The sequence below is a fragment of the Pithys albifrons genome, chromosome 21 (genome assembly GCF_047495875.1).
Source record: "Pithys albifrons albifrons isolate INPA30051 chromosome 21, PitAlb_v1, whole genome shotgun sequence".
Lineage (NCBI taxonomy): Eukaryota > Metazoa > Chordata > Aves > Passeriformes > Thamnophilidae > Pithys > Pithys albifrons.
Window position 1 is genome coordinate 6,274,236 of NC_092478.1, and position 23,148 is coordinate 6,297,383.

Below are 23,148 nucleotides of genomic sequence, written 5' to 3' on the forward strand. Positions count from 1 at the left end.
GACTGATCAAACTGTGCTTGTGCCACTGTGGTCATGGGAGATCATACGAATTTTCCATGATTTGGGCTCCCACTTTTGCTTTCTCCTGACCTGATATCCCTGTACTTTCTGCTCACCTGTCTCTTTAGTTCATAGAAGTCTGCAGGCAGATTCCTTGTGCTTCAGAGAGAAACCCCAGGCACGTGGTAGCAGCAAGTGGTTGTGTCTCTGAGGGCTGCCTTATCCCGAAGGCCAGATTTTGTATCTCAGCTCAGACCCTGCTGTCAGCAGCAGGATTTCTCTGCTCACCTGCTCAGGGATTTTGGTCTTTCCTTCTACCTCTTTCTCTTGTGCACTTAATTTCTGCTTTTCTTCTCTGCATTCTTTTGTGTTTCTTAATGAAACAATGAAAGATGAAAACCCGCCTGAACTCTCCAGGTGGCTCTGTAAGAAACACGACAGTGCTGTTATTAATACCTGTTCCATCTGGGGGAGGCTGTTGGTGCTGGGAACGATCCCGGTGCTCCCCAGTATTTTACAGACACACACTGAAAAGCGTCTTTATTCAGTTTGACTGTTGCTATTATGTGGCGAGGCATTCAATAAAAGTTGTGATTTATGAGATGTGTGTGGCCGTTGTTGTTTTTTGCTCTGTCATCTATCAGGGAGAGAAAAGCCAGGCCTGATAATTCTTGGCACATAGCTTTTTCAGTTAAGAATGTCAGCTGTCAGGCTGTCAAGAGAAGTTATTTCTCTGGGTTTTTTTTTTAAATAGGCAGAGATCCTGCTTCGTACTGTGCTGGGTTGATAAGGGAGTGCTTTCTGTAGTGCTGAAAAGTGTGTCCCATGGTAGGGCCCTTGGTGTGTGCCCACTTAAACTTCAGTGCTTTGTGTTTTCAGTGTGTGACAGCACTTGATTGCTTAATATACAAATGCATTCACTTTCTTTTTTTGCAGCTTTTATGTGTTTTTTTTCCCTCTCTTTCTCTCTCCTGAAAGGAATGCCTTTTTTACCCCCTCTTCTCTGTGACTAGGTATTTAAAAAGTGCTCTTTGCAAAATATGTGCACATTAGATAATCTGGTGTTGTATAAAAGCTCTTTCATATTTTGGGGGCTTCGTGCATGTGTAAGACAAGCCTAATTGAAGACAGAGGCTGTTTGTCACGAATGTGAGTATAAGGACGAGGGACGGAGGGGAAGAATTATGTTAAATAGCAGGGTGATGTGTTTTTTTCTTTTTCCTTATTAGTTATTTGCAAAAATGTATCAAAAGTCATTTTGATGCAGTGCACAATAGTATCAAAAACTTGTGCTTTGCATCCTAAGTGCCTGGTTAGAGCACAGTTAGAAGCTGAAATCATTCCTCGATTAGTCCCTGGAGTCCTGTATAAGTCTTTAACTCTCAGTGTGTGGTCTGTGATTTAACAGTGGATGAAGGATTGCTGAACTGCAGCTGAATAGAGAACTTTAGATTTTCCAACCTGCAACCCCTTGGCTTCCTCCTTCCTTCTTCTTCCTGGAGATGATACATCACAACCTTGCCATGGCTGGCAGCGTGTTTGCTTCAGGCTGGCAGACTGTGGTTCATAAGAATGGGTAGCAAATCACTACCAAAAAGTGGCAGGAAAGGTGTCTGGGGGCCATACAGCTCTTGGGTGTTGGGATTTGGTCCTGGCTTGCAGCTGTTGTCACATGGCTCCAGGTGCGGCTTGTGGCAACCTCCTTGTTGTGCTGATGTCAGTCTTCATGAAAAAGGAAAACATTTCCTATGTGTAATTCATTCTGGACAGCTCATTTACATACTTTATATCCCATTAAAGGTATGAGGCTGAAGAAGTGGGATGGAAACCTCTCTGAAAGGTTTGGTTGTTACCTTGTATGAACTCTTTTGATGTACAGCACTGTGTGTGTGGCCTATAGATGCCCCCATGGTTTGTAGATCATTTCTTACAAATAGTGGAGTGGTTTTTAGCCCTCTGTATGGCTTTAAATTAAAACTTCCAGTGTAGTTACAGACCTTGTGATTCTTGGGAGGATCAAAATCCCCCCCATGTCACAGACAGCCAGGTGTTCAGTTTGGGTGCAGCCAGCGACTTCAGGCTGAGGTGGGAGTTTCTCCAGTGCCAGCAGGACCTCTGCCTCTTGACAGGTGACCTGCTGGCACTGCTGCTGCTTTTCTGCAGGCACTGCACCCCCTGACTGGCTGCTTCTGAGGCAGAGAGTGAACTCAGATTGCAGAAGCTCAGTGCCCTGTATCAGGCAGGAGGCAGATGTTAACGGCCTTCACATTTGGCTTGAGTCACAGTACACAAGTGGCTGTTCATGGGAAGTTGTCCCAGCTTTTCATGTCCTGCCAGACCTGGAAATCCAGTCATCTCAGTGACTTGGCCTTTTTATGTGACATTTTTGGCAGTGTTGTAATGATGTAGGTACTTTAAAGTCAGTAAGTGTATTGAGCTGTGATAGGCTTTGATACTGGCAGAGTTCTTGTGCTGGGGGAGATGGGGAAGGAGTGTGTTTCCAGCCAAATCCTTATTTTCAGTAACATCATTATTATTAGACACCTGTTGCTATTACAGATCAGGTGAGTCCCTTCATCATAGCTGGTGTTGCCCTGTGAAGCCAGGACAGCACCTGCACAGCCCATTTGGAGTGAGGAAACCTCAGCCCCTCTGCTCATCCTTCAGTCACAGGAGGTGAAGCCAGTGACCAAAATGCCCCCAGTTCAGTGATTTCCTTTGAACTCGCCAGGCCTTGCAGCCCTAAGGAGAAAAAGAAATTACAGGAGTGTCAGCATGACACCAATTTCCTTTTAATCCACTATCTGTGCCAAATTTTGTGAGTGCTGGAACAGGGGGAACCTTGCATTTGAGAACAGAGGTGCAGTGCAGAAATACCTGTGGTTTTCATGCTGTGTATTGCAGGGAATTCCTTCCTAATTGTACCAGAGAGTGGGAGAACACATCCCTGAAGTGAAACCCGCTGGGGTCAGGTGAGCTCAGAGCCAGAGGTGCTGCCTGGTGAGGTGTTCAGGTCACTTGCACTCTTGGCCAGGAGGGAGCCAGGAGTGAGCTCTGGTGTGGTTTGTTGCCTCTGCCACTTGTCCTGGAGCCTCCACTTCCATTCATGCATTTCTTTTCCCTCCCATGCTCACTTGGAACCGGGAGCTGTGATGGGGCATCCTCAGGATAAGTTGTACCATGTTTGCAGCCCGGTTGGTGGTAGCATAGCTTGGCAGTGGCCTCGCTGTGCCTGCTGTGGGGCTGAGGGTGGGCCCCCAACATGTGCCTCAGGTTGGGACAGGCTTAATTCCCTCTTGCTTCGGTAAGTCCCTGAGCTGCTGCAGGGAGCCAGGTCTGGTCAGCCCAGCCCAGGCCAGTGCAGTGCTGGTTGCCCTGGCACAGTCCCATGAAGGAAATGGGAAAGGAGCACAAGATTTGGCCTGTTTTGGTGGACAGAAGTCCAACTGGAGCCATCAGGGTCTTGCTCAGAGATGATTTCCTCGAAGCCCGGCTGCCGAGTCGCGCAGTGTGTTCTGCCACCCGAATGCGATGTATAAACACATCCGTTCTCACAGAATCTCTTGCCAAGTGCTCGGGTTTACAATGTTAACAGCTTTAAATAAATTCTTCCTGGAGATAACTGATTTATTAGGCTCCTACCCTTCTGAAGGCAGAGCTAGTCACAATTAACAAACAAAGCAGCGTGAGGCGGTTATCATTGTGGATAATAAATCTTTCAGTGGTGGGTACTACTGGCTAATGGACTTGGAGAGTAAAACTCCCCGTCAGTCACAGGTGTGTTTTGAGCCTGGGCTGGTGGCATCTGTGATGTTGTCTGTGCATGTAACGTGACAGGTACTGACGTGGCACTGTTGATCCCATTTGTGTACCCAGGTGTGGGTTGGAGGTGGGTGATGGGTTTGTGTTTGGCAAGAGGCAGCCGTGCCAATGTCCCTCCTTGCCATTGCTGGTGTTGGTGGGTGAGTGAGCAGCGCATTGGGCTGTGCTGCACATGGTGGTTTCATGGTGTGTCTGCACATCTTGGCCTGGGCAGGATGTGCAGGTGTAGAACAGTGGTCTGTTTGCTTTCGAGAGCAGTAGAAGGGCCCCTGTATTGTGATCCAGCTCTTCTTTCAGCCTGATGTCCCTCTGTGGCTCTCAATCTTGATGGTACATGGCTGAGAAATGAGCCCTCCAAGTTTTGGTCAGGACATACTGTTGTTCCCTGGTGGCATCTTTGTTTGAATAAACAATTGGTCCCAGACCTGTTGGCGTGGTTTCCAGCGCTGGGGAGATACTTCTTGCCGGGTTTGTAAAAATGATCTAAATGGATCCGACATCCTGACTATAAAACATCTGTAACATTACACATTTAGTTATGTTACTGGAGTCTTGAGTTCATTTTGATGGGTAGTATTTTATCTGCTACTTTTCCCCTTCTGAAAGCAAAGCTTTCTGTAGAGGAGGATTTATAGAAATGTATTTCTAGCACAAAAAAAGGCATACACATTAAGATGTTGGAGTAAAGGAGAAATAATGTCTTTTTTTGGAGACCTTGGCTGATTTATCTCTTGCTTGGTAGTTTGATATGACCTTCCTGGCTAGGAACAATATTTTTTGAATCTTCCTTTAATAACAATAACGTCAGTAACAATGTCTTGAACTATTCCAGCATCTTCAAATCAGACTTTCAGCAAGTTAGGCATTTAATGAGTGAAACCTCACAGGCTCCATTGAGCTGTGGGGATATATTTTTGTTCTTTTTGTGGAAATCAAGGCATGTAGCACTCGATTGTGCAACGTACTCAACCTAATGAGGCTTCCCCAAATGCTGCGAGTTCAAACGTGTGCGTAAATGCTGAGCCCTGCAGTCTCCAGCTGAGCTGCTCCCAGGACTGTTTGATACATCAGTCCTGTGGAGACTAAAATGACTTGCCCTGTGGTCAGTAAGTGAGTAAACATCACACGAGGGAGACCAGTTCTCGTTGCTGTGAGGTGCTGCCTTCCTTTGGAAAAAGTATGGATGTTTTTCTCTTGCCTTACTTCCACTCTTGGTTCTCGGTGCAGCTCCTCGGGGGCCCTTTTATTCTTGGTCAAGGGTTATTTCATCTGCTTTAGAGCGACAAAGATGTTGCTTTAATAATGGCTGGTGGGTTCCCTCCCTGGCAAGGGAAACACCTCCCCTCTGTGAGCTGAAGGCAGGAATATTGCAATTCCTGTAATTCACCAGCCCATTTGTGTGTGGGGGAAAAGGATAAAAGCAGAGACAGCATTTCATAAAACTGTGAAAATATTTCAACAGCAGTAATAGGCAAATCTGGGCATTTTGCAAGATTTCAGTGGCCTCGCATCAGAGGAAAAGCTCACCCTTGTGAAAAGCCAGGCATTGCATCCACATTGGCTTGACTCAGCAGATGAAGGAAAACCTGCTCATCAGTAACTGATTGCCATGTGCTTGTGTATTATGTAGATGAAATTAATCAAGGCTAAGGGTTAAAGTTTCCATTTGTTCTTTTCAGAGAAATCATCTGGAGTATGTTGGGAAGGAGGTAAATTGCTTTGCACATTTCTTACCCTTTTACTGTGAATTTTTCTTGTTTTATAGCAGAACATTATATAGAATCTTAGCGGAGAGCTCTCATCACTGATATGACAGGGTTAACCCACTTTATTCCGCCCTGCTTTACCTGTAGATCTGTACTGCACATCGATTTTGAACATGCCCTTGGAAACTTGGTCTGTCAACTGTGTGTTTTGTTGGAGGGCACAAGTCTTCTGGTTGTATTTTGGATATGGCACATGGTGTTTCTTTCCAGGAGATGGTATAACACAGATGAGGAATTGATGAACGTGGTAATGGTCAGTAAAGGTGTGTTCCCATCAAACATTGCTGCCATGGCTTCCAAAGTGAGGTCCCTGGCAGAATGCCATCTCTCCCTCCCTTCTTCCCTCGCTCCTTCCCTCTCTCTTTCTTGCTTTCTCTCTCTCTACTTTCCCAAGTTTTGCCAGTAGCCCGTAAATTTAGGACCAGGAGCTTAATTGCTTCCCACTGGAACCTTTGGCCCTCATTACATGGGCATTGCAAATATCCCCCCCCAGTCACATTGGGCAGTGCTCTCCGTTTGTGGCCCTGAGATGTATTAATTTAAAAATAATTATCTTCATTTAAACTTATTAATGCAGTTTTTAAGCACTGCTGAACAGCAATCAGACAGGCACATTGGATGAGTTGTCTGTGCTCAGTGAAGATTTAGAGTTACCTTCTTAGCACACTGAGGAGCTGAAGGGACCAGGGGGATTTAAATAGATTTTCTGTGCTGCCCTCCCCTTGGCTGTGCTTCTGTAACCGGTAAAAGAGTTAACTGGAGCACGGGAGCAGCCCTCAGGGATGTGTTATAACTGGCTATAGTGAGGCTGTGGAGCCAGGAGCTATTCCTGAGCTCTGGAAGGGGGAATACTGGCTCTGGTGAATTTTACTGTATCTTTTGATATGAATCTTGAAGCCAGATTTTGCTCAAAAAAACCTGCTGAGCTCTCACAGCTGGGGCTGATTTTCAGGAGATTGGATCTCCCATGTAGGGAAGCTCTTCAGGTGGTGCAGGTAAAGGTGTGGCTGTACCTGGAGAGCAGAGGGTGGCTCAGAGGAGGGGCATGGACAGCAAACTCTTTTTCTGGGGAGGACCCACCCCTTCCTGAGGGATGGTTGTGGCCTCTGACAGGCTGCCGTTGCTTGGCTGTACCTGTGGGTGGGGAACTGAGGGGCTGGTCCTCCTGGGGGGGCAGATGAGAGTTAAATCAGTGGCAGCCAGGAAGATAACCAGGAAGGGCCCTGCTGGCCCCTGGCCAGGTTTGCTTGTGAAACTCCAAGGATGGCTTTGGCAATCACTGCCAATTCAGTCTGTCTTATAAAAATCACTTTGTGTGTTCTGCCTCCTGCTGATGCCAGTCATCGAGGGAGAGAAATAAACCACCAGCCAAAACCCAACCCTCCCAATGTTAACAACAGAACCCAAGACAGCCTAAAACTAGGAATGGAGCAGGGACCAAGTTAACAGTTTGGTTTCTGAATGGCTTGGGAGAATACAAGCCATCTGTATTTTCCCAGAAATCAGGGGAACTGATTTACCCCACCAGGAATCTGCACCGGTTGTTTGGATTAAAGAGCTCTTTCATTCCCACATACTTTCTATAGCTTGAGCAGCTCTCACAGGATGACATGAGCTTACACAGGGGTCAGGCACAAGGTATTTGCACCGTTTAAGTCTTGCTGAAATCCTATTTTGAATACTTAAGCATGTTGTACGTGGCACATAAAGCTGCACTGCCTTTGCCTGGGATTGAGTTCCCCTTGCTTTTGTTGGGCCTGAGAGTCGAGTGTTTGCTCCCTGATGGAACACGATGCTCAGCACAGCACATCCATCACTTGTGAAACAGAAATACAGGGCATGGGGATGGTTCTGGGGTGTTCTGTACTTGCTGAACAGAGAAAGTTTGGAAGCTTCCACTAAATGTTGCCTTCTTCATCATGACTTTGCATCACTTTTCGGTTGAATTTTTAATAGCTTTTTGAAACTTCCTGTGAGGATCCCAGAGGGGAAAAAAAAAGACCTGGAGAATTCTTATGGTTTGTGCTCTGCCAAAGAAGCCTGGCAATTCAGTTAACAAGATCACTTCCCCTATTACATGAGTTATTGTTGTTTTTAATTAGAAGTAATGCTGTGGTTTGAATGTACAGCACAATAGGGTATAAAATGCAGTTCAGCACAGATATGAAAGATGATTTTTCTAATTATAAACCTATTTAGAAGGTGGATGTGCTAGAAATGATGAAATGCCAAGCTACAGATGAGGTGAGCAGGCTGGAATATGCATGTGCCCACACACCCACACTGTCATAGGAGAGAGAGGAGAGTGGTCTGGAAAATAGTTATAGATGCATAATTAGTTTAATCTGAAATTAATGCTAATTTCAGCAATTTGCAATGCATATTCACTATTAGTACTCTAGTCCACTTCTACCATATTGGGAAATTGAGGATGCAAAACCTTGATGAATTCCACACTGGTGTGTGCTAGAGCTGAGTTCAGGCACAGGTTTCCAGGGTGTTCTTTGAGCCCTGTGTGTTGCTTTGCTTTAGCCCTGTGTCTCTACCTCCTGCTTTGGGATTTTACATGGATGTTACTTTGCAAGAAGACCTTCCAGTGACACATTCTGTGCTATCTGGGTGTCAGCACTCATCCTTTCCAAGCTCACAGTCTCTGCCTCCTGAGCAGGAGCTCTTCTCTAAAACTGGGGAGGGGGAACACAGCAAAAAAAGGCTGCATAAGGAATGGTTGGGAAATGACACTTAAAACCATTACCCTGAAGTCAAATATGTAACTTCTTTGTTAAACATAGACAGGGCTTTGGCTCATCTGTAGATGAAGTAGTGGGTACTTGTTGGTTGAGATTTTGAAATTCTGGGAACTGTGCAAAATATTTAATGAGCCTAAAATCCCCTTTGTTCATTGTTAATAGTAGCGATAGTAAGGCAATTTCGTTGGGGAAAATAAAACCACAAGAAGACAGAGCAGTGTTGGGGTGTGAGGGATGTTCATGGACTCAGAGCTGGAGACTCTGGCTCTGCAAAACCTCATTTCTTCACTTCACCCGAGTCTGTTGGGTTTAGCTCATGTGTGCATTGATGTGTTCAAGTGGGACAGGACTTCTGTTCCCAGAGACTGCATCTTCAGCCTGTTGTTTAGAGATTTACCTGATATGCCCCAAACTGATCTAATTACAACCTTAACCTTGGGAAAAATGACATAAACTCAGCAGACTTGCCTGTCTAAAGCAGGGAAGGTTTTTTTCCTGCTTATGCACCACCTGAAGTGTTTGCTCAGTTTCAGAACACAAAGGCGATTATATTTTTCAAACCCAAGCCAATAAATGGAGTGTAACCTTGAATGCCTCCTCGCAGGAGCAGTCACATGTGTTTTGATTAACTCAACACTAACACCGTATACAAACAGCAGTTCTGCTGCGCTCACAATTAACAGGCTCTGCAGCGGCCTCAGATCTGCCTCTCCTGGCGATTCCTTCCGCAGCGAGAGAGAGACACCTTCAGTACACAAACCCTCCCAAACCACCCGGTGCCCACGGTTTGCAGAGCCCTGCAGTAGCCACTGATGAGCTGCAGTAGCCACTGATATATTGAGCTGCAAAGGAAAACTGAAGGCACGAAGCTGGAAGTGTTGTGGTTTCGGAGTGCCCCAGACCTCTCAGAGTCATTCATAAAACATGGATTTGTGATTGATTCACACAAATCACTTCCTATTACCCAAACCCTGCTGTTCCATCCCAGGAAAGGGCAGATGGAGCTGCTGGTGGAGGGACTGAACCTAACTGTGCTACAGTGACTCCCTTGCTGTTTGAGGTGGGGGATGTCCCTGTTGTGAGCAACCTCCAGAAAGTAGATTCTGAATTTACTCACAGGAAAAGATAAAGATTTTCAGTGACTTCACTGGAGGAACTTCAGACTGGGGATTTTGTTTGGGGCTTTTTGTTACAAAAATAAAATAATGATAATGACTGTTTTTCTTCAATATATACATAAATGTTTTTATAGAATTGTAGGGTTTTTCTGTTAAATATATACTGATCTATTTTCTGAGCCAAATGAGTTTTGATTTTAAAAAGCCTTTAATTTTAGAAAGCAGCTCAAGTTACCAGTGCCTGTGATCATTGGTGCCTCTGACCCTCTGTCATCTGTAATGTTTACACCAAGGGTACTTCATTAAATGTGCTTTAACCCTTTATTTTTCCTCCTGAAAACATGCACAGATCTGTGGTGGAGAGAATATCATGTTGAATAGTGAGAACACCACTCACTGGGTGACCCAGAAGGCTTTATTGGAATCCTATTTCCTGCAGAGAGTACTTGGTGAGGAACAGACTGCCCTCTCAGCCATTAGCAATGTGAGATTTTGGGTCATTCCACTTACCATGGGTTTTCTCAGCGCTTGTATTTGCATGTACACCTGGTCCTGGCAATTGGATGTGCTTTAGAAGAGCATATTTCTAGCTTAAAGTTGTGCCAGGGGCAGTTCAGGTTGGGCATCAGGAAGAATTTCTTCATGAAAAGGGTGGTCAGGCATTGGAAGGGGGTGCCCAGGGAGGTGGTGGAGTCCCCATCCCTGGAGGTGTCCAAGAAATGAATGGATGTGGCACTCAGTGCTCTGGGCTGGGGGACAAGGTGGGGGTTGGTCACGGGTTGGACTTGATGATCTTGGAAGTCTTTTCCAGCCTCAGTGATTCTGTGAAAATCTTTGTTGTTGGTGATCAGTGGCTGACAGAGGAGGGGTCCCTGCTGGAGGAAAATGAGCAAGTGATAACATTTTTGCATGTCTTTTGAATGTCCCTTCTTGTTTGGCTGGTGTGTTTGGTAGCCTTTGGCTGTGATTCCTCAGCAGTGTGTGCTCCAAGTCTCCGGTGCCCTGCTCCTGGTCCTGTGCTGAGCAGGACCCCAGGATTGGTGGTTTTCCCTGAGGAAGCCTTGCCTGGTATCACATCTGATTGCAAGGGAGGATGTGCAGGTTGGAGCAGAGTTGGGGGCTTTGTTTCCTGCTGCTCCGAGTCCCACCATAGTTATCCAGAGATTGAGAACTGAGGAGGCTGTACCGGCACAGACACATGTGCAGGAGAGCAGCTTACCTGGCACAAGTGCCAGAGAGAGGAATGGGCAATTCCAGCAACAAGGCAGCTCCTCTCTGCTGGGCTGTCCCAGGATGAACCTGAGCTGAGCTCAGGCATGTGCTGAGGGACCTTCACCCTTTCCCCTCTGCTGGGCAGGGATTGCGTCCAAACCTGCCGTGTCTCCCGGGATCTGTGGGTTGGGGGAGAGGGGGAGCCTGGGGCAGTGGCTCCTGGCTGAGCCCAGGGCGAGTCTGGGGGCACCTTGGTGCTTGTGCCACAGGTGGGAGGCAGGCAGTGAAACCTGCTGCTGATCAGAGGAATCGCTCAGGCTACAGATTTGCTGCTCTTGTGCTGGGGGGAATGTGGTAACAAAGCAATTGAACTGTCTCTTCAGGGAAACGTAGATTGTAAAAGCAGACTTAATTTTGTGCTTCACTTTGGTACCAAAGAGCTGATTTCTGAAACCATTTCCCAGCTCGCAACACATCTCTAGGCATTAAAATGTTGTGAATTTGCTTGTCATTACCAATATTTTCTTTGACTGAAGCTATTGAAACAAAGTGGTCTTTTTTTTTTCCTTTAACCTTCAATCTTGCTTCTAAAAGCAGTAGCTCTCTTTTTATTTCTTTCTTGGTCAAATATAAAAATGATGATAATTTCAAATACTACTTTAGAATAATTGCTTTCCTCCCTCTTTTGTATGACAACAGAAGCTTGGCCTGATCTTAAATCAGATGCTGGCAGGCAGAGGGCTCTTGACAGCCCTGCAAAATCCTTTAGTTACAAGTCGGCTTTCGCCAATTCTTTATTTGTAAATGACAATTTTCTACAGAAAAATATATGCTTGGGCTTCAATTTCAGAGCCCTAGATTGCAGCCAGGAAAAAATAATTGAATTTTTACACAGTTTTTTTTCTTTCTTTTTCTTCCTAACTTGAAAAAGGGAAAAAACCCCAACATAAAGTGGAGCTCTGTAAGGCATGTTTGGGGCTGATGGAGGAGAATATCTGATTAATGTGCATGGCTGTAGGGATGGGTGTGATGGTTGATTTGTTCTTCTCTGGGAGGACCTGGGGCCACTCCAAGCTTTGTGTCTAGTGCCTCAGCTCCATGGAGGCTTTTCCTGCTCCGGGATGTGGGACAGGGTTTCATGGCATGGTGTGTCAGGGTGGTCATGCTGTGTGGAGCAAGTCTGGGCCATCCTTGCTACCTGAATACCTCTTGTAAAAGGCATTTTTAGTGAAAAAACAAGACAGGGATAGAACCCCAGGCTCTGCCACGAGCAGCCCCGACCGTTGTGTCCCTGGCCAAGCACCTGGGGCGATGCAGGGCCGATACCTCTGTTTGCTGCCCACTGTTTGGCCAGCCAGGCTCTGACTCTGGAGTTATGGAGCGTTTTCCCCTTCAGTCTTGGGAAGTTGGCTGCATCACCCAGTTTCCAGAGAAAACAAATTCAAGCTTTTCAGTGCATGAATTTTACATTGACATGTTTGTTGTTTTCCTGAGTTAAGGCTCAGTGTTGACTCAAACACCTTTGTGTGGTGGGTTGGCTTTGCTGGGCTGTCTCCAGCTGTAGGGCCATGGGCTGCTCCAAGCTGGGGTGTTTCCCCTCAGCTCAGGTGTGCCAGGATGATGGGGGCCCTTCAGGGCATGCTGACAACATTGTCCTGGATCTGCTGTGATTTGGGGCAGCCCACAGAGGTCAGGTGGTTTGGGATCAGTCCACCAAAGACACCAGCTTCCCCTGCCATCCCTGGGGTTTGTGTCCATGGGTTTGTGTCCTGCCCATCTTTGAGGGCTGCAAGTTATGGATGGTGGGCTGTGGGATGGTACATTCCCTGTAGGGAATCCAGCACTGTCCCTGTGCCTTGTGTGGACCAAAATTGGGTGCACGTGGATCAGCAGAAGAGCTGGGAGCTCAGCTGAGGTCTGGGGAACACAGATGGATTTTTGGAGGGCTGGTCCAGCCCTGATGGATGGTGATGCTGTGAGCTGGAGTGTGGGTGGTGGCTGCTGGAGGATGTTACATCGGCAGCTCTGCCTGTCTTTCATAATTTGATTATTTTTAAAGTAACTGTGCAAGTTCCTTTTAAACTGACCCATGGAAACTTAATAACACATCGCTTCGATTTGGTGTAATTGCCTTTTGTCTGCCAAAGAGAATTCATCCTGTCTGTAGGAAAAGGGGGGGGAAAGGCACGTTGCTTTTGAAACAGTAGCTCTAAAGATATGACACTTGGACTCCTTTTTCACTTATATTTGCATTGAGAAACACAATAAAAATCATTTATTAAAGAAAAATATCCGGGGGCTAGAGTTGTTATTGAGAGCCTTTACTCAGCCATCTCTGAAATAAAAACAAAACAAGACAAAGAGAAAGAAGTATCTAATCAAATCGAATAGAAATTGCTTTTTGTAAAGAAATATTCTCATTATCTGGGTTAGGGATGGAATCTGAAGAATATGTCTTTTTTCCAGATATTGTTTGAAATAATCTGGTTAAACCATGTGCTTGTCTTATAATTTCTTGCAGATGGTCACAAGAACAAAGAAAATATTTGTAGGTGGATTATCGGCTAATACGGTAGTGGAAGACGTGAAGCAATACTTCGAACAGTTTGGCAAGGTAAGTTCTGCCCAAGTGAACACTACAAAGTTCTTCTTTCATGCCTTTCTTTTTAAAGTCTGTTTTGAAAAACAAAAGTGCAATGAGGCCTGGACTCAAAGGAGAGCCACAGTTTTTCTTTCTGTATCAGTTCTTGAAGCCCCTGAAATTCCTTTTCTGTTCATTGTGTGTGTGTGTACAACGTTACTAACACTGTTTACCTCCGTTAAAGAAAAAAGCATCTTTGGGAGGTGAACCTGTGTCTATTCAGGAAGAATTTGACCCTTAGCTGAATGATTATACAGTTGTCTTCTCCATAAAATCAGCCTTCTGTTTATCTTGGTTCCAGTGGCAGAAGGGGCAGATAGATCTTTTGGAGAGCTCATTAATTTGTGAAAATGCCTGAAGGAACTATGTGGAAAGCAAGAGTAATGTGGAAGTCCCTTTATTCCCTTTATTTCTTAGTAGAAAATCCATATGTGAGATCCTGTGCAGATATATGTAGAAACTTGATATCATTAAAAAAAAAACAAACAAAAAAACCAACATAAACCCCCCAAACCAAACAAGTTTAGACCTGAACCTTGCCAGAACAGTCTTTGCTGTGATGTAATGACTCAGACCCCACAGTTCAGGCTCTGTCTGGAGCTTCCTGGATCCCCAGGGCTGCTGGACACTTGTTCAGGAGACCAGTGGGTGAAGAGCTTGCAGAGCTGCCTCCTCTGAGAGCAGTTTTTGGTACCACCTTCCATGGGGACTCCTGCCAGTCCCTCTGTCTTAGGACTCCATGGATTCCAGCTCAACAGCTTGAACACTTCTGGAGTGCAGCAATCGATGTTTTAAATGCAGGATTGCGTGAGGACACAGTGGGGTATCCCAGAGCAAAGCAGCTCCCATTCCTTGTATTAGTTTATGTTGCTTTTATCTGCCCTGAAAAGCCTGAGCCAGGCAGGATTTTGTGGAGGACTGAGGAGGCGAGTTTGTAAATGGTTCCTGTGCTGGATTGATAGTTGTTTTGCAAACCAGTCATTTTATTTTCAATAATAATCTTCGATTCCGGCAGGATGTTTACAGCCTGCTGAGCCTTTTATTAAGGGATTACATGAGCTTTTGGATGTTTCTCCTGTAGTTACTTCTAATTGCAGAACTCCGCTAACCTGTATTTTTGAAGTTAATAATAGTTTCAATAAAAGTGCTTTGCATATTGTCTGGATGTTGTCTTAATACAGTCTTTTTAATTTCACCATCTGGTAGTTTCATGCTTGCAATTTTACAGTCCCTGAGAATGCTCAGCCTGGCTGTGTCTCAGGGTGACTGGGGACTCGGGACGCTTCGGTTCTGCTTTCATGCTCTGCCTTTCTTGAGACAGCTTAGCAGAGGTTTCCCTTTCCAAAGGCAATACTTGGGGAAAAATCAAATATGTTTTTCAAGTGTCTTAATTTGAAGGCTAAAAAATTAAGGAGCTGAAAATGGTGGAAATTGGGATCAAGGCAGGAACCCCTTCCTGTGATAGCACAGCTGGGATGTTCTGCTGAGCCTGCATGGTGCAGGCATTAGAGCTCACCTCCCACAGGACTTGGGCTCGCAGGGGTCAGTCCCTGTTTTTCCACATCACCTTTTCCAGTTGCATTCCTGTTTGTCACTTCCTTGTTGCAGCTGCTGAAGAGTTTGGTGAAGCTGGTGGTGTTTGGAGCAGAGGCTGCTGGGTTTTGTCACTGTGACTCGGCCTTGGTGCAGGTGTTCAGGGTGTCCCCACGGTGCTGTTCTGTTTATCAGCTGGGACAGTTTGGTTTCAGGGTGTTTTGAAGGGATCCTCCCCCCAGCTCTGGTTGTCAGGAGATGCAGAGCTGGTTAATGACCCTTGGAAAGGGGGCCTTGTGGTCCAGCTGAATTAGAAGACTTGTTCCTACGCCGTGGGTGGTGGGATTCTGCATTCACATACAGTGACCTAGGACTGGTCCTGTGGGACATTCCAGGAGCCCTGTCCGTCTCTATCCTGCTTCCCTGCCTGTCCGTGACTTCCTTGCTCAGATTTCTGTCCCTTTGGGCAGGGCCTGTGCTCATCTGTGCCCTGCTCTGAGCTCCAGTCAGGCCATTACCATGCAAACAGTGATCCCCATCGATTGGTGAACTCTGCCTTTCTTGAAATAAAGCAAATTGCATTACATAATTAACGTGCGAGGAGCCGCCCATGTTTGATAAGAGCATCTCAGGTGACTTGCTCTTTGAAATGCTGAGCTTATTTATCAGCGTGGAAAAAATTGCTTACCGACCGCTGCGATTCCTGAAATCCTGTTTGTACTTGCTGTGGAGAGGAGCTTTGCAGCCAGGGGAGGTTGTTTTGGTAACTGGAGGTAGCTCTCAAAATACATGATGTGAGTAAAGCAGCCCCCAGCTTTGGGGCCAGGCAGGCGTGCTCATGTAACTGGAGTTGGCAGGAAAGGGATAAAGTGTTGAATTTGAAACTGCAGCTTTTTGAAAAGTCAGTGCCAGAACCTTTGTCTCCAAGAAAAAAAAGCTCTTCCTGACTTCACCAGTGAAAGTGCCGGACGTTACAGCACCAAAGTGCATAGTAATGATAATCCTGAGACTTGGATAGTGAGATTTCTCAGAGTGATTATTTTTCTTTCTGGAAAGCCTAGGATCTGTAGGAGTCCCAGCTTTCCTTTTGGGAAGGTGGGTATTCCTTGCTGCTGTAATCTGCAGAGTAAACCAGGAAAAATTACCTGAGTGAAGCCAAAAGGCTTCACAGAATGAGCACAGAGAAGGATAATGAACAGCCTTGTGATTGCTTAGAGTGAGGCTGAACCTGTGCCCTTACAGTTGTTGAGGGGCTCCCCAGAGAGGCTTGGTGGGGTCTGGGTGCCAAGAATGGGGTCAGGCTGCTGAGGAGGGTGAAGCTTCTCCTCCTGGTGGTTTCAGGGAGCAGGATCCAGGGAGGGTACAAGGAGGCTAAGCTGGGAATACTCCAAACTAAGCCATAATATTTACGATTAGAAGATAAAAAGAAAAGCCATTGTGTTACTCCCTGATCCTGACAGTCTAGTGCAGTTGTTTGTGGGATCCTCTGCTATTTCAGTCAAAGATGTTCCAAACGTTCTTGCAAACAAAATAAATTCACTGGCCATGTTTACCTATCTGGGCTTTGCAACATCACCCTGGTACTGGGAGGGAAAAACTGCTGAGACCAGGCTTCAAAAGAACTTAACTGAGAATTGTTAGAGGTGAGGAGGTCTAAGGGGAAGCTTGGCAGGGCTGGCATTGCTCCGCTGGGAGGCCACAGTGCTGCCCTGAGCCATCAGCGTGGTTGGGGCTGTGGATCTGCCTGGTTTATGGTTTTCTGGAAGTGTAAGCAGTGTGGATCTCTGAGATCGGGACATTTGGAGCATTTAAGACTTTCGGTATCATTTGAAAAAGGAAAAAAACAAAACAGCCTCCTAAAACCTCACCCAGAGTACTGTGACCAGCAGAAGAAAGCCCTGAGCATTAATAACTTCTCAGGACCTGCATGTTCTGCACCTTGTAAGCTGCAGGCACTGCTGAGAGTTCAGAGGGTTCCTTTTCCCAGGTGCTGCTCCCTTCACAGAGCTCCTGTGAAAGCAGCACAGTCCTTCGTCTGCGACTTGCAATTATACTTCACATGGCGAACTGTGTAATTAGTTTGGAAGACTTATGCCTAGTCATTGGTTTATCCTAATCGGCTTTGGCTTTTCCCAACAACAAAGTGAGCTTATTTTCCTAAGCTGAAACAACTCTGCTCCCTTTGTTCCTCTCTTTTATTGTCTCATTCCTTTCATTCTGTTTTACTGCCAAAGTTTTGTTTCATTAGGCCTACAAGTCATTTCCAATCCAGTGGGCTGCTACAATAAGGCCTTTATAACTCAGCTGCCCTGGTTCCCATGTCCCTTCTGGTCCAGAGCCAGGACTTGCTGTTTGACATGAGATTTTAACCCTTTGGCTGCCCCAACTGCTGGTCCCCCCTTGGTGGGGCTGAGCCAGGCTGGAGATGGGGCTGGAGGAGACCCCTGATGAGCTCAACGATCTTAATGATTGCGTGAGGCTGTTAATTGACACGTTAATGTGGTTGGACTGCAGGTAATGCTTTTGGGCCCAATTACTGAAACAGGATGCTGATTAAAAATTTTCTTACTGTAATGAGTCATAGGGGGGGAACAGTCCTTGGAATGAAAAGGCCACTGTGTCCTTCCAGCATGGTGGGAACAGAGTTATTATGGTAAAGGTGTGTTAATTGTCCTGAGCTCTTAGATCAGCCCATGTATGACTGTTCTTGTAGAAAAATCATGTCTTCTTGTGTCAGAGAGAACATACTTAAATATATCCTTTTTTGAACCAGAATGGTGAATTTTGAAGGAGATGTGTGAAAGAGTTTTGTGGACAAGCAATACTTTCACAAATTGTTGTTTCAGGCATCTGGAAGAGCAGTTGGTGGCCCCAGAAGTTTTACTGCTTCTAAAACTCTCAATGTAGGAGCATTGACTCTTGTTTTTTCCTTTCACAGTAATCCTAAAGTCACTTTTGGGGAAGGGGGGGTGTGGTGTTTGCATTTTATTTTAAATTTCCAGGTGAAATTGAATCAGCACAAGATGCATTAATTTTATTTTCTGTTCTGGCTTGCCACGAGGTCCCTCAGACTGATTGTAGACATGTTTCAGCTTTGCTTGGAGTATGTTGTTTCCTCAAGAATGGCTTTTAAGATTTGCAAATTTTGAGACAAGACACAATTTCTGAATTACCTCTCGGGATCTGAAACAATTTCTGTAGTCACTTGTTATTTCCTGTGAGACACAGAGCAGACCAGTGGAATCATAAAAACTGAATTCTGAGGTGGTTTTTTTTCCATGAAACTGGTGAGCTTTTGAAAACGTGTAATTTTCTCATCGCTTCCTCCTGCAGCCTGACTTAGTGTCTAGAGGCAGTTAAGCAGGTGAGAGGAGGCACCTTCTCACACCTGTCCTGGCTGCAGGCACACCTGCACAGATCCAGGGTGCTGCCTCACAAGGGAACTAAAGCTGGAAGCAGCAAGGCTGGGAAGAGCAAAATGTGAGAGTGAGACTTTTCTGCTTTGGTTGTACCATGCCCTGCTTTGTAACACAGACCTCAGTGCAAGTAATGACCAGTTTAACCTTGGAAAAAGTCATCTTTATAATAATCGAGTCCCTCTGCTTTCTCTGTGTGTGTCAAGAGGGAAGGAGGTGGGATCCACGCAAAGGATTTCAGCCTGGTCGGTTGGTTGACTTGAATCACTTCCTACGTCTGTCCTTGCTGACAGCTGTGAAAATATAAATCATGGAACAGGAGAGAAAACTCCTCCTTGTTTGGCTGGGCTGTCTGGGTGTGAACGAGTTAATGCCGCTGTGGTATTAAGCACTCCAGTGGTTTACTTTTCCCTGAGACCTCGAGTATGGCCTCTGAAGATGTTATTACAATAGAGTTGTTAGCATGAGAAAAGGTGGTTTTCTCGCCATGGGTTCATTTTGGGGGGATTTGAAAGTCTGTGTGGAGCTGGGGCTAAGGCCAGAGTCAGGAGGTTCAAGGAATTCTGCTTGTGTGAAAGTGAAAGCTCAGTTAATTTAGCCTTGGCAGAGAGTTTGAATTGTATTGTCACCTCGGTTGGACATTGATATGTAGATTTAACGGTCAATAGGAGACATGGATGGGCTGTCCTTAAGTATTTGCTTTGCAGAAAAGTCATTTTTTTGTTTGACAGGTTGTTAGTTTTTCACATTTTTCAGCACTGTATTTCCCGATTCAGCACTTGGGAATTGGTTATGTTCTATGAAATGAAGGGACAAATTTGGACTCTTATTAACATTCTAGTCTGTAATAGCTGGAGTTCCCAAAACATTTACAATGTGCAGTAAAACAGAGAACGTGATGGCATTTTTTAACTGCTGCTGCCCTCAGTGTTGCCTTCCAGAGCGATTCTGAGCTCTGGGCCTGGTGTGGAAAAGCTTGGAGCTCATCCTGTCCTTTTTTCTGTTATCTGTCAACTTTTGTTGAAAGTAGTTGCTTCATTTGAATCACCTCATCTCCTTAAAACAGAAGGAGCAGTGGACAAACATGTTGTTTGCACCTCCTGATAAATTTGGGACAACAAAAACCAGGGCTTTGGGGGCTGTTCTGTTACAGGAGCAGAGACCAGAATTCCCCCTCCTTCGTGCTGCGGCCTTTGCCCTGTTTTAAAGTTCCACTGTTTCTGCTTTTCCTGATTTCCATGTTATGTCCATGATATGCCAAAGGATAATGAATGTTCCTTTAAATTTTAGTTTTGGCATGAGATGAGGGATCTGGGATATAGGGGTCCCTCGTGGCCTAAAGCACTTTTTATTATTCCTTTTCCCTCCCACGCATGCTTTTTTTTTCTTTTCTTTTTTTTTAACAGACAGAGAAACTCGATCGTTGCTTAAAAAGCAGCCACTGTTTTCATCCTGTACACAGGAAGTCAGTTTTAGGTGGTCTGTAATAAGCCACATGCTTTGTGGAAGTGGTTTTGTTATAAATTAGATGTTGGTTTCTACCTAGGTTTTATGAGAAGAGGAAATGTTAAGGCAGGATTTGTGGGCACGAAGGCAGTATCAGAGCTCAGCAGAAGTTTGATGACCAGTTTTATTTCCTTTTCTCCTCTCGTTGATGAAATGCTGAGGAAACTTTGGGCTGTAGCACCGTGTGAGATGAGGTGACGGTGGTGGGGAGTTGGCCCCGAGCTCCTGTGTCCTGCTCCCACTCACTGTCTGACTTCAGGCAAGAGTTTCACCTCCCTGCACGTTCCCTGGGAAGCTCTGAAGGGCACAGGGAGTGTAAATATCCCGGCACTCCAGTCTCCTGCAGCCCCAGCAGTGTGATGCCCTCACTGAGGTGAGGTGATGCCCCAGCACCTGCTGTGGGTGCAGCTCTGGGATCCTGGCTCCTGGAACCCTAAAGGGCTTGTGCATCCTTGGGTTATAGTTACAGTTATTTTAAGATACTTCTTAATTCCTTTTATTTTTCTTTCTTTTGGCCTTCAGTTATGGCCAGTGCACTAACTTGTGCCTCATGTTCTTCAGTAATAGCAGGGGAGCAGTGTTGATCCTGAGCTTGTAGGCTGTGACACACATTGGGTACTCAGAACTGTGCCAAGAGCCTGAGTGAAATCAGTCATTCATCAGGGGCCATGTTTGGGGAGAGAAAAGTTACATGAAAACACTCGTGTTTCCTTGTCCAGCATGTGTGTGTTTTTTGTGTGTCTTTGTGTCAGTTTTGCAACTGAGTCAAACCCATGGAAATTATCTATATCTTTTCTGAGACCTCGAGAAAGTCAAGTTTGTTTTTCTCCCCTGCTTTTATTTTATACAAGTGGAATAGGCTATATAAAATCCCTAACAAATTAAGTTAATCATGTTTGGTAACATCTTGACATTATCCCTGGAGCATTCTTGGATTCAGTCCCAGTGTGGATGAGTGGAGTTGTAGGTGTAGAACTTCCCTGGAAGGAGATGATTTGTTTTTGCAGTGCTGTGGTGGCATCTCCGAGCCCTGTCTGGGCCCAGGTCTGGCTGCAAGAGGAGCTCTGCCCAGCAAGCTGCCTCGAAAGCAGAAGGTGGTGGTGTTAAACCACAGCACAGGAACCAGTTAAAATGTTCTGATGGATATTCTCAATATCTGCTGTGAAATTGCATGAGATTCCACTTTGGGACTTGTCTGGAAGTGCAGCCTCCCGGACGCTCCCGAAGTTATTTATAGGTGTAGGTGGTGCTCCTGCCATCCATCAAGTGATAACCTCTGCTCAGAGCATTGCTGGGGTTTGAGAAGCTACAGCTAAGGGGGGAGCAAAGCTTTGCCTTGGGAAAACCCATGTTTTAACATCGATTTGCTAATGAAAAAGCAGCAGCAGTTATTTAAAACTTTGTGTGGTGTAATTGAAACCTGCACTCTCCTGCTCACAGATTTGGGGAAGGCTCACAGCTGAAGTGAGCTGGTTAAAACATAATTGATTGGAGAGTCAGCGTTTGATCATTGGCATCATCCTAAACAATGGGAACTCTGGCATTGAGTGATGGGATGTGAAACGTGAGGGTGTTTTAAATGCAACTCTGAGTCTGGGCCATGAAGAAAAGGGCTTTTTAAAGTACCCAGGAGGATCTTCATAGAAATTGTTCCAAAGATGGAAAAGAATCCTTTTTTCACATGGAAATAAATGGCCATATTGGTCAGTCCTAGAGGTGAAATACCTGAGGTTTGTTCACACATGGAATATTGAGGTGAGACCAGTTTAATTAAACTTACATCAATTCTGCAAAGGTAGAATGTGAAATTCATTTGTCATCCATCACACGTGTCTGTCTGTGTTAGGACCACTTAATATTTTATTTTCTTGGGAAAAAAAATGTGCCTGAGCATATTTGGGTGGAAGTGGAGTGGTGGCCAAGCATGACTAAACATTAGACCTATCAATAATCATCAGTCCTGGTGATACCTGTCAGCCTGGAGAGGCAGAGAGGTGTGTGTGTGGTACAGTAGATGCATTTATAAATTTAACTCCAGAAATGGGGACAAGGGCAGAGTAGCTCAAATGAACAGCCAATTAAGATAATCTAAGCAGAATGAGGATTAACTGCCTCTTAATCTGAAGGGTACCCAAAATGCATGTGGCCAGTTGAGCTCAAACAAGTGTTTTCTGTGTCAGGGAAGTGCATGAGGGGTTTGGGATGAGTAGGAATGAACATGGTGTGTTCATTCCACTGTCTGGGTACAGTGGTGCTGGAACAGTGATCCAGATTTGGATGGGTCCTCTGGCAGTGTGTGTCATGGAATGAACCTCTGTGCTGTAGTGTCATTGCCATGGAAGTGTGAAGGAGTAAGAGCATTGGATTGGATATGTTGTAAAGAAATGTTTGCTTGTATAAAAGAAGTTCTTTTTCCAGAGTTGAGAGCACTCACAAGTGTGTCAGGGAAGAAGCTGCTGTGTGTTTTCTTTTAAAAAATGAATTGTAGTGGCCTTTGCTGCTGCTTCCAGTGCTGAGAAAGGCTGCTCTGAACCAGTCATTGAGGTATGTCCTGGTGGTGGGGCAAGGGGGTCACATTTGCACCCCTGTTCCAGGGCTTTGGTTTTAAAGCCCAGCAAACACGAGGAGGATTCCACTTTGAGCATCTGTTTATTTCAACAGTGCCCTGACAGAGCATTGTGGGGGTGTGATGTCTGAAGGTGTGGGGCTGTTGGCTCATTCCAGGTGTGTGTTGGGAAGGAGGGAGTGGAGGGTTGAGCAGACCCTGCTGTGGTGGTGCTCCATTTCTGGGGAAGTCGCTGTGCGAGCAGCGACTCTCAAGGAGAAGGTGCCTGTGTTGACTCTATTACTCTGATGAGTGGTTTAGCGAGTTCAGATCTGTGCCATGTTAATTGTCAGGACTGGGAGGGTAGGAGCAGATTTCACCGGGGGCAATGGAAGAGATCCAATGAATTTCCACTCCGTTTCACTGCTTGGCAAACCAGCACTTACTGTCACTTTGCATAAATAGGTTTATTTCAGAGGGTCAGCCATCACCACTCCCCCCTTCCCCTCCTGGCCCACCCTCCCCTGAAGGGAGAGGAGGCCGACGAGCATTTAATTTCCCCAGCAGCAGGTGCTTGTCATCCATCTGAAGAAAGCTGCCAACATCTGGTGCAATTGCCTCGGCAAACGCAGTAACAAGGCGCCTGCAGTTCAAACGCAGAGAGAGCATTGCCTCTTTAATGATAACAAGCTGTTGGCTTCCCCTCTGAGATGAATTCATCTCACAGATGTTTGTCTAGTTTTGGCAATCTTATCACTATAGCTTTGGTGATTATGCTCAACTGGAGACTATTACTATAAAAGAAGTTTGAACTTGTTCCATTTTTGCATTATTTATTT

General features: G+C 45.6%; 1 protein-coding gene across 11 annotated transcripts in view; it reads left to right on the plus strand.

Annotated features, from left to right (window-relative positions):
* The window catches only part of MSI2 (musashi RNA binding protein 2), a 226,308-nt gene that overhangs the window by 65,286 nt on the left and 137,874 nt on the right, over positions 1-23,148 (plus strand). For all 11 annotated transcript variants that reach the window (XM_071575285.1, XM_071575284.1, XM_071575287.1 and 8 more), the window contains exon 6: positions 13,190-13,282. In XM_071575285.1, the coding sequence (XP_071431386.1) occupies positions 13,190-13,282 (93 nt within the window). The remainder of the gene's footprint in view (positions 1-13,189; positions 13,283-23,148) is intronic.